The sequence below is a fragment of the Oenanthe melanoleuca genome, chromosome 3 (genome assembly GCF_029582105.1).
Source record: "Oenanthe melanoleuca isolate GR-GAL-2019-014 chromosome 3, OMel1.0, whole genome shotgun sequence".
In the NCBI taxonomy this organism is placed as follows: Eukaryota; Metazoa; Chordata; class Aves; order Passeriformes; family Muscicapidae; genus Oenanthe; species Oenanthe melanoleuca.
Window position 1 is genome coordinate 20,516,939 of NC_079336.1, and position 12,497 is coordinate 20,529,435.

The 12,497-nt window shown below is 34.0% G+C and overlaps 1 protein-coding gene across 1 annotated transcript in view; it reads right to left on the reverse strand.

The window, feature by feature from the left end:
- The window catches only part of CSMD1 (CUB and Sushi multiple domains 1), a 1,037,656-nt gene that overhangs the window by 110,019 nt on the left and 915,140 nt on the right, over positions 1–12,497 (reverse strand). The window contains exon 42 of the mRNA XM_056488498.1: positions 2,693–2,881. Coding sequence (XP_056344473.1) covers positions 2,693–2,881 — 189 coding nt within the window. The remainder of the gene's footprint in view (positions 1–2,692; positions 2,882–12,497) is intronic.

Here is a 12,497-nt window from a genome sequence, read left to right on the forward strand (position 1 = left end):
TTCACTTTCTTCATTCATATCAGTACTAACTGATGCATTTAGCACATTTTCTGTCTGGATGCAGTCCTGTGCAATGCGCTCCAGGATGATTCTGCTTGAGCAGGAGGATGGACAAGATGAAGGGACCACTGTGGTCCCTTCCAACCTGACCCAGTTTGTGATTCTGTGATTCTGAACAGAAAGGCACTGGCTCCTGAGACATGACTCTTTAGAGGCCAACAAATGAAACCAGCTCAGGAAATGAAGAGTTGGTTGTATCTGTCTGATTCCTGGTTGCATGTAGAGGCCAAGGGCATCTGACACTGTCTATCAGCTCTAGGAATTCTGATGAAAATGCAACTCAAGCCCACTTTTTGCCATTTCCTAAACTCCTACATTCATGCCATGGTCCCTTTGTCTGGCCTCAGAAATCTACTCTGTTCTCTCCACATCCACAGTACTCCATGTTTACAACTAAGACTCCTTTGACAATTATGCTACAGGGAAATATAAGCCTTGTGACTAATATTAATTTCTAATTAATATACAGGATTTTTTATGATTAAATTTTTATATTTAAATATATTTTGAGTTTACTATATTTTTGACAGCTTTATTAATGGTGTTAATGATTGCACACTTTTTTTAATTTCCCTTCATTATTCTCCAACACTCAAGAAGGAATGATTGTATCTCAAGATTGATTGTATCTCAATAAAGACAGTCTAATTCCTCTTATATGATTGTTAGCCACGAAAGATCAATAAATTTTGTCAGAAAAAAAGTGTCACTGGTATCAAAACTCTAGTAGAGTAAATAATACATCCAGCTGTTGCTAGGCTTTATCCAAAAATCTTTAAAAATCACATAAAACATAAAATTAAACATAAATAACTGGTTGGATTTCACACAAGATAAAGAGACCTTTAGTGTGAATAAACAAATCACTCTAAATTAATGATGTCATTATGCTACAGTTTGAATGACAGGCATGAAGAAACATAGATTTTTGAAATGAGTAAGTGTATAATCAAATCTTCTAAACTATCAATTGGTAACAGTAGACCACATGTTGGTTTATAAATGAATGAATGCCACACTATTTGTTCTCATATCTATTTACACCTAATTACACTGTGTATGGAAACACAGTAAACATTTTTAAAATTCCACCCAAAGCTACCCAAACACAGTTAGCAATTTACTGACAATCACATACACCATCCCAAGACATCTATGGTAAATCACTAGAACAACTTGATTGCACAGGAGTAAAGTCTTAGAGCATGACTATATGACATGATTCTGCTATGATTATTTGAGCAGAAATTAATCTAATTTTCTCCCATATACAGATTCTCAGACTTCTAAAATACATGCAATCTTCTGCAGAAAGTTTTTTGATTCAAATTTCTACGAAACTGGTCATAGCTAGAAAAATTATTTCATTATTTCACTGGTTTCTCTCTCAGATCCACTGTCAAATTACAACAGTCAGAGTAATAATTTGTTTTTCCTGCAGAAAAAAAACATTAATATATCATCATAATAATTTCAGCAGTACTAGGTGGAGCTTTAATGTACACAGATGAATTTTTCCACAAAGCAAGTAGTGTGCTAAGTGAGAGAAAGAAAACTCTTAATGCTCAGTTAAAACAGAAAGCAACCTGCTGTTTAGTCAGAAATGGTACCTATAAATGTACACAGCTGCACACACAATAGAGTTCCATGCATTCAGGCCTCAGCTGTTTGGAGGAGATGCAGATGACTGTGGGTAGCTTGGAAGGTAGGATTCACATGCACAGGAACCAGGCCAAATGTACATAGTGAATTACAGAAATGTCAGCAGCAGAGGAGTGCCTTCTTTGAGTTAAAAAGTGAAGATAAAACCACTGAATTAAAACTATGGATGAGGGGACAGGAAAAAGTAAGAATGACACTGTCTTCACATCATTATAAATATTAATTTGCTTCTTGCATGTCACTTCAAACCGAACATACATTATTTACTGTTGTTTCATCTAAGAAAATAGAAAATTATTATTTTTGCCATAAAAATCTGCTTCTCCTATTGTACACCTTCACGAATTTTAGGAAATATTCTTCTCTAGGGAGTAAAAATTAGTAAGAAAAGACAGGAGGCTGCATGCCCTTTGGTACTGCATCTATATCATTAAAATATAAATATGAGGTGTTGAACTAGCTAGGTCTCTAACAAAATCTAAAACCACCGACACTTCACACTTTTATATCAATTTTTAATTGATATTTTAAAACTTTACCATATGTTTAATATGAAGAAAAATATTACATATATGTTTATAGTGAACTTTTAGCATGAATAACTTTGTATTTTCTTTCAAAACATTGATAAAGGTGTCTCCATAACCTAACTGTTTTTGAATAAAGGTATCTTCTTGAAATAGTCATTCACATAGAGTTTAAGATAATTTCTGGCACTATCACAAGTTCTCATAATCAATACAACTGACAGATATTAACAGGAACAATAAATCACTGTTGAGGAACATGATTCATAAAAATTATTATTCATAAAAGCACATAATATTCTGCCTTTATCTGCTTAGACAACACATTAGGATAAAGGCACTGTACTTCAACAAAAGCTGCATTATGTACAGGCACACAAACAAGTAAACAAAAATCAGAATGCATTGTGAGCTCTGAAGCAAAGGTACTACCAAAGAGTTACCTTCACATCTGGGGAAATGATAGTTCCAATTTCTGTTGATTCCATGTTGACAAGTGAGAACAGGCTGCCCCCTCAAAACATATCCAGGGTAACATTCAAATGATACTGACTGTCCCACGCTGTAATCTGAGTTGACTATATAGCCATTCAAAAAAGGAGGAGGATCAGGGCAGTTCTGTAACTCATAAGCTGGAAGAGAACAGAAGTATTTTTTATTGCTTAATCAGCTCTCAATACAGGAAATACACATTAATATAAAATCAGTAATGCATTCAATAATAGGTAAACACTGAAATGTCAAGCTCCAATAATTCAGAGATTAATAAAATATCCACTTGCAACATGCAAAAATATTTTGGTAATGTAAAACAAAGTCATTAGTTCTTTAAAACTTTATGAAATACAAGATTTTCATAATCCATTGGATTTTGAATATATATTATACTATGTCCAAAAGATCACCTGACCTAAAAACTTAAAAGAATTCATTAATGACTTTAACACAACAGAGCACCATAAAAATAAAAAAATTTACAAATACCTATATATATATATATATATACCTTTTATATATATCACCATACAAAAAATTGCTTTAATTCATGTTGGGTTTCGTGTTTTCGAGCACATCAAAATATTATTCAATGAAACACTTTTAATTCATAAAAATCAGTGTGATGAAAATTCAGAAGGAGTTTTCATAATAACATTTACTAAGATATAAAGATAATGCAAGCAGTTCCACATGAAGCAATAAAAAGACTGTTTTATATAAATGTTTTGCAGAATTATTTATATATTATAAACAACTTCACATAGATTGAATAGTAAGTAAATGCCATTAAAAAAATAGATGTTAAAAAGACGAGTACCCTGCTCTTTTTGAGCACTCAATTTCCAAATAAGGAATACATCTGTCACAAGAAAGTTCAAACAAGAATAATAATACCAGTGTGCTTCACCCACATGTGTTGTAAAGTCCATGCCCTTAAAATACAGCAAGAGAACACGATGAACATGTTTTTGAACCAAGTATTTTGCTACTTTTTTCAAAGTTAACCTTTACAATATGAGCACGTTCATCTTAGAAGTGTATACTTATTATTCTGAAATTGATTGTTTAAATGAGCCATTTCAGCAAGATTAAGCTGAACATATATTTTAGATATACTTGTTCTTACTTAAAGTGAAGTTGTACTTAATTGCTTCACTGAAGTACAACTACTGTCAATAAGGTTTTTATTCATTGCTAATTACAGTCATGCTGTGCAATAAAAAGAAGATTTACATTGAGATGCCCTGCTTATTTTCCCTAATTCCTTCAGTGTTTGTAATGTTAGAAAATTGGAAAATAAGTAGAGGTACTAGAAATATTCTGAAATCCTCTAAAAAATCAGATCACCTTTCTCTCAAATAAAAAGAACAATTAAGAAAATTAATTAAAAACGTAAGAATAAAAATTAATTGCAACTGAAAGGAAATACGAAAAGGTTTATTTTCCCTAAATTGTGGTTCATTAAATTTTGTGCTAAATCTAGTAATGGCTCATTAATTTTTAATGCTATTATTACTCCTGCTCTCATTTGTGTATTACTAATACAGATAATGTTATTATTATCAAAATCTTTATACAAAATAGTAGAAAGATTACTTAAGAGTACAGGACCCTGAAGAGTTCTATATTACGACTCAAATATTAACTATATAAAAATGTATTTAGCAAATTACATTAAAAATAGAATAGAGACCAAGTGCCCTCAGCTGCTCCTCATAGGTTCTCCTCAAGGCCTTCACCATCTTTGTTGCCCTCCTTTGGATTCTCTCCAATAATTTAATATCTTGCTTATATTACAGTGACCAAAACTGCCCCCCAGCACCTGAGGTAGGGCTACCACAGTGCAGAGCAGATCCAGCTCGCCATCGACCAGGATGCCCAGGTCACTTTCTGTGGCACTGCTTTCCAGCATCCTTACCCAGCCTGCCCATTCATCAGGATTGGTGCATTCCAGGTGCACAATCAAGCGCTTTCCCTTGAAGAACTTCATATGGTTGGGGATTGCCCAGTCTTTTAATTTGCTGAGGCCTTTCTGCAGGACCTCTGAGAGTCAACAGCTCTTCCCAGTTTTCTTTCATCTGCCAGATTTCTCAGTATCCCTTCCAGTCCTGCCTCCAGGTCACCTACAAAGATGTGGGAGAGCAAAGGGCCTGATGGAGCCCTGTGGGACCCCATTAGTGACAGGTCCCCAGTTTGGTGTCACCCCAATCACTGTCACCCTTTGTGCTCAATCCATGAGCCAGTTGCTCACCCATCACATGATGTGTTTATCCAGCTGAGTGAGGGATGTTTTGACCAGAAGGATCCTGTAAGAAACTATACCAAGAACTTTGCTGAAATCTGACAAGATCACATCAACCGACTTCCCTTGGTTCACTAAAGAGTTGTCTTGTCATGAAAGGAAAGCAGGTTTGATAAGCAGGACTTTCCCCTCATGAAGAACTGCTGGCTGTGACCAGTGACTGTGTTGTCTTTCAGGTGTTTCTCATTACCCCCAGAGTAAGATTCTCCATAACTATACCAGGTACTGAAGTAAGAGTGACAGGCCTGTATTTTCTGGGGTCCTTCTTGTCCTTCTTGAAAACTGGGACAATGTTCACCAGCTTTGAGTCTGCTGGGACCTCCCTAGACTCCCAAGATCACCCCAAAATCATTGAGAGAGGTTTTGCAATGCCACCAGCCAGCTCTGTGAGGGCTCCATAGGTTGGTAGACAGCATCCCTTACTGTCATTTGGATTGTAAATGAAAAAAAAAATTAGTCTTTAAAATTTGAGTTACTCTTTATTAAGAAAAGCATATGCTTTTTGCCTGTTGTAAATAAGGCAAATGAAACACACAGAATTTGGGGATTTGTTCCAGCATTTGTTTTAGTAAGAGGAGAAATTGTGCCTGAAGCAGATCAGCATAAATTTGAAGGTCAGTCAGTTAGTGAGAGCACTTGCATATGAGCAGAGTAAAACTGTTTGTTTTGCTATTTGTTATTTTAGAAAATAAGGTATAAAATTTTAACATATTCTGCTTTTATTTTCTGGTATAAATCCTATAGATGACTCATAAACCATTGGTCAGGTAATCCATGTGACTATGATATTATGATTTACAGGCCACTCAGGAAATAAGTTTTATAGTTTTAGTATAAATATTAATTATACTAATATAATATATAATATATATAATTATACTCTGATCTTTTGATATGTGCAATAACACCTGATTTAACAGAGCAATTCATTATTCAGTAGTCATGACTAACAAATACTGCCAACAAATCCTGATATCACACCTTGCAATAGAAAGCTCTTTTTACGAGTGTATTGCCCAAAGACTTGTTTGCTACTGAGCTTTACAAACTGACATTCCATTTCACTGCAGACAAAAACTCTAGTGAGAGCCTGAAATAAAACGTAAAGGAAATCTGAGAAAAAGATTTCATTCCAATACTGGCAGCAATCAAATACTTGAACTTTGAATTTTTTTCATATAGCCATTTGGCATTTATTTGTGCAGTATATTTTCTGCTGATAAGAAAAGATTGTAAATCACAAAAGAAATGTAATTAATTATCTGCTACCTTGTTGTAAGGGTTCAAATGTATTTTCCATCCTACATAAACACTAGAGTGACTTATTGACTTTTCAAGTGCCACATACTTCTATAACACTTAAACATGGAAATAACTGCTTTACAGAAAAATGCATTAGCAGAGAACTGAGCAGGCAATCACTCAAATGCTAGGAGAGCTCACATTTAGCTAACTTAAAACTTTCATTTAGGCTTTTTGTACATTCCTCCAGAATCATGGTGTGTATAACTACTGATTCAATTACAAAATCCCCTTCTCAGACTAGACTAGCCTGCCATGAGTTTTGTTGGAAAGGCCCTTTAAACTTCATCTTGTTCCAACTTCCCTGTCATGGGCATGGGCATATTTCAGTAGATCAGATTGCTAAAAGTGCCATCTAATTTGACTTCGAAGACCTTCAGGGATTAGGCATTCACAACTTTTCTTGTTTCAGTGTCTCACCACCCTCATCTTATGTTCCTTATGTTCAATCTAAATCCATCATCTTTTGTTTTAAAACTCCTGACTTTTCTCACTAAAGGTCTCTGTAAAAAGTCTCTTCTCTTCTTAAAAAAAATACCCTCTTAAATACTGAAAGGGTACAATAAGGACTTCCTGAAACCTTCTCATTTAGGCTAAATCCCAACTTTTCACAGCAGAAGTGCTCCAGCCTGCTGTTTACTTTGTAGTCCTCCTCTGGACCCACTTTAACAGAGCCATGCCTCTCTTGTGCTTGAAGCATCAGAGTTCACTGCAGTACTCCGGGTGGGATCTTCTTTCTGCTGCCATGCCTCTTTCAATGGAAGACCAGGATGCAGATTGCTGCAGCCCAGGATAGGACTGGCAATCTGGAACCTCAGTTTATTGTTGTAGGCACCAAACAATATAATTTTTACTGATACCATGACTCAGGACTAGAATCATGAAACATCACTTAATGATTTAGAAAATGATTTGCTACAAGGCCCCCAAAAGATTGCATTTTATTTCCTTTAGCCTTCTTGCCTTATGACATAATTTGAAACCATTTTAGAAATACAGTAACTTTTCAACAATCCCCTTTTCATTCCATGATTCCTATGATTCAGAAGCTCCATTATAATAATCTTTTTTCCAGATAAAGGCCATCAGATTTATCCTGTTTAAATCATGGTTTGTATGTGCATGAGTGCTTGTGGAAGAAAGGGAGGCAATTAGAATATTTTTCTTTGTATTTTCTAGACCATATTGCTCAAACTCTCAAATATATGAGAGTATGATTCTTGCTTCACATCCAGCTTTATCTTACATTGAAATTTAGAGCAGACTGAAAATAGTCTTATAGTTCCAATAATAGGAACTAGGACTTCCACAGTAAAAATAATACAAATCAAACATTTGTTTTGCTTCCATTAAAGATCTAGTTCTAAGATACGTGGTAAAAAAAATTATGTCCAAGAACAAGCTGAGGTAACAATTATATATGGACAGGAATTAAAACCCACAAATATATATTGAGATCCATTAAAATAATTGTGTTCTTCAGTGCACTAAGTTCTGTTATGAATCTCTCAAAGGCCATAAAAATGGTTTATTTCTTCTGACCTGGCATAACTTGGCTTGCCAATCAAACTTCTGTGACTGCTCTCAGACCTAGTGTACAGAGCCTGTTTATATCTCAGATATTGAGATTTAACATATATGGGGGTCTCAGAACCTCAAGATCACCAGTCAAATGAGATGTAGAAATGCTCTTCTAAGTATTTCTGGCTGTTTCCTCTCTTTGCTGTTTTACATAGGTGGCAAAACAGCAACACTCATAACAAGAGACAGTCTTTCTCAATGCTTCTCTTTTTAAACTAAACAGTACAACATTTATTTCAACAGTTGAAAAATGTAATTAAATTTAAATGCTGCTATTTAAAAATCAGGCAGTTTTAAAGTCCTTTCATTGTCTTGAAAAAAAAATTATTCTAAGTTCTTCCAGTAGTTCAACAAGCAACCACTTCCTTCCTGCTACAAGTGAAACAAAAGGTTCCACAACACACAGAAATTCAGTAATCCATCTTTAACATAATGGAATATCCACCATTCCCTATGCATTGCAATTGCAAAGCTGAAGGGAAGAAAGAACATGAAAATATTAGAGCATAAAACAATGAGGATCTGATCAGCAGTGGCACTGAGAGCTGTAATTTCCCCAGGGTTCTGCTAAGGAGACAATGCTTTTTAATGCATTGAGAAATACACAAGTGATTTAGGTTATATTTTCAAATCTTGTGCTGTGAGAATTCATGGGCTTAAGGACCAGCACTAGATCCTTACAAGAATAGGTAGAAAATATTTTATAGTTCTCAGTGTGTATTCACTTTTCTTCTTTCTAAAAATAATGTGTTCAGAGTACAATCGCAAGCTATATTAAGATTCAATCTCATAATCATTTTTCTGCCTTCAGAAAATCAGTAGAAAAAATGAGAAAAAGCATTAGTTTCATAATTCACTCAAAAAAGTTCATATTCTTTACTTTCTCTTGAAATGAGGGGTTATCAAAAAACCTTATCCTTCATAAAATGTTAAGATCACTAGAAAATTCTTTTTTTCTTTATAGCAGGCAAGCTTGATTGAATAAGCATAGCCATCACCCATCTCCCTTCATTTTTGGATTGGTATCTACAAAAAAAGTATTTACCTGGCAAAAAAAGACTTGCTATTTTAATTCTCTGATTAGCAGAAAAGGCATTTTTTTAAAAAAAATCAGTCCTTGAATTGAACTGAGTTTCGTATTGCATAGCAAAACCCCTGAATTTAATCTTAAATCCCTTTTAATATAATTTAAATACAACAGATCTGATTAGAACTAAGCTATGCAAGTTTGTGGGCACTCCTAATGTGCAACACATTCACTAAGACAACTAGAATGGATCGGCAATTGTGTCTGTAACTATGGATTCTTTTTGCCTACTTTTCTTTTTTTTAAGGGTAAATTAAATTAATTTCACTATTAGAAAAGTAATGTTTCTTTTTATTTATAAAACCTTTTCCCCCCCTAATTATGGTATATTAGAGCATCCGAAAATGAGAACAATTAGAAGCAGACTGAAAAAAAAAATTGGTTAAATGTACAAAGATGTCAGGAGCTCAGCTCCATTTGCTTTGCTTTGCAAATTCATTTCTAGAAATTACAAAAGTGGACAACTTAACTGTGAGAGCATCAATTGGACTAAAAAGAAACTCTTAGCTTTCTGTATATAACAGGGGTATTTTTGCCCATAAGAAGATTTTGAATGTGACACCCATACCAAGCTCTCATATTTTATTTCCCCCCACATTTATATCCCATGAATAGCAATTAGGGAAGACATTGCATATTCAATTGAGTTGTGACAAAGAATATTCTAACTGGGTAGCCAGCAAGCTGAACTGAATTGGTATCTATAGACTAACGTTGCATCTTTCTTCTCCACAAGGGTTTTATTTCAGAACTCTGAAATTTGACTGAAATTGGCCAATGGTTTCAAAATAGCCTAACAAAGGTATACTCAGAAGGGTGACAGCCAGACAACAAAACAATGCTAAATTCTGTCATCCAAACAAATCAGGCTAAGACTTATATGGCATTTGATTTATTGAAAGGAAAACGACACTTCTAATAGGGAAGAAAGGAGAAGGAAAAGAATAACATTTCAGTAATTAGGAAGTATTTTTTTAAGTCGAGTTTCACTAACTTCAGATAGTCTAGGAGGAAGAGAGAGTAATTGAGAAATGTAATATTAAAAAGAGTAGGAAAATCCAGAGATAATTCATCAGGAAAAAAAAAAAATATCAAAGGCAGCAGATCTGGACCAGGAAAAGAAAAGCCAGCTATCAAAACTAACATATACTTTGCATGATAAAAAATAAAGCAGACAATAAAATTGCTTAATTGTATACTGGCATTTTCCTTCAGAGAGAAAGAGAAGAACAGGAAATACACTGAAACAATACTTTCCAAAGTTTGTAGATTATGGATATCTAATTCAGTGTACAATTTCCTATATGTTCTAAATTGTGCGGATCAAGTTATTTCGGCTCAATAGCATGAAGTTATAATATATGATGATCATAGAATTGCTAGATCTTCTCTGTAGAAATGGCTAGTACAATCTGTGATCTCAGAGGCAACAGAGAGTTTCTCCTTTGTGAAGAACAATAAACACATGCAGGACAAGTAATTTTTAAAGATGAAAAGTCCCATATTTTTTTTGTACAATGAAGAAAATAAAGCAGATAGAAAACAGAACATAAGGAAATTATAAATTCAATAGTGTGAGCTTAGCTGGTAGATCCTAATTACTTAAAAATTGAACACAGCCATGTTACCAACTTTCCACATTAGGAGAAAAAAGAAACAAACAATAAATCATAAATACTTTTTAGCAGCACTTGACTTTTTAATAAACTGAATTATGTTGTCAGGTTATTTCAAAGGTTTTAAACCCATAAATTTTTTAACAGACACACATATACGCATATGTAGACACACACATATATACATTGTCTCTATAGGTAAGGAGCAATACATAAAAATGAACTGCATGAGTTGTCTTTACAAAAGAAATTTCTTTTCTTATCACTTATGGGAAGCATAGAACTGGATGAATGTATATGCATTTGGTAGTGAAAATATACCCATAACTACACTTTTTGTGAAATGAGATATATATATACTAGTTATATTTTTTATTTGAAATTAGAATTACACAAATATCAGTTAATTTAACTGTATCTCTTCCTTGGTTCGGAATTTTGTTCTACTATTATAATTATTAGACTAATAACTTAGCTATGAAAAGTCTTATCAAATTATTACTATTGTTGAGAATTTTTTCTGGATTTTTTCTATAAATACTTAGAAAATACTACTACAAGTTTCTGAATTTCAATGAATAATATTTTTTTGACATTTTCTTTTATTTTGAGAATACTACTGACACAATCTTTATCACTTAAAAATATTTTATGATAAGGCCCATGTAATGCAATGCAAAAATGTAATATTTCATAGTATTTCTCTGGTTTAAGTGAATTGCTTTTCCTATGTTTACATAATAGGATAAAATTTTACACTGTCATTGAGACAGTGATCATATGTTTGTTGACAGCTGACAAGTTGTAAGTGGGAGAAGTAGAAAGTATGCAATTTATCTAAAAAGCAACTGATTTTAACAAGAGATGGTTAGAATGGACCAAAAAATAGCAGGTCCTATTGTATCATGCCCTCTTCATCACAATTCCATTTATTCCAGAGCAAACCAAACAGTTCTATTAGACTAAGTAAGAAAGGGAAGAGTAGAAGAAAAGAATAATAAAACTATGCACTTGTTGAGTAAGCTACAGCACTGCCTCTAGAAGATCATGTTTTACAGTCTACAAACAACATAAGATTTAACTACTCGTTTCAGGGCAGAAAATGGTGTTAGTCAGAAAGAGCTTGTTTTGCAAGGAAAAACACACTAAATAGAACAGAACAAAGAGTACTGGAGAATATTTAGAAAATGTATCACATGGCTTTGTATTTTACTTATTTATCATTCTGTCACTTGACAATCATTGTTATTTTTGACTGCTCAGAAGGAAACTAACACTAGGTAGTTGTGATGTGAGAATATTCCATACTTGTAAAATTATGTGACAGAATAAAATTCTACAGATGACAGAGAGTCATGATTTCCTTGTGGGCATGCTTTATGAACATCAGCCTAATTCAGGTGCTCAGAATATTCCTCACTGTCTACCGACCCCCAGAGACATGACCTAACTGTAAATGTGTGTGTGTCTATGCAAATAAATGCTATACTGGGTCTGGAAATCACAGAATTTGCTGTCTTCATAGAAGCTCATATGGTGCTGTGGCTTTGGTTTGTGGCTACAAGAATACTGATAACACAGTAATGTTTTGGCTTTTACTGAAAAACATCAAGGCCATCTCTGTTTCTCACTATGCTCTACCAGTAAATAAATTGGGAATGTACAATAAGGGTGGGTGAGGACATGACCAGGCAGATGACCTGAACTAACAAGAGATCATCCATACCACATAAAGTCATGTTCAGCAACAAAAGGGAAAAGAGGACTAAAGGTATTAGGCATCTTTGGCTGGGCATCAGGTGGTGAGTGGTTGCCTTTGCATCACTTTTGTTTTTTTTCTCTCTTCTTCGCCTTATCCTTCA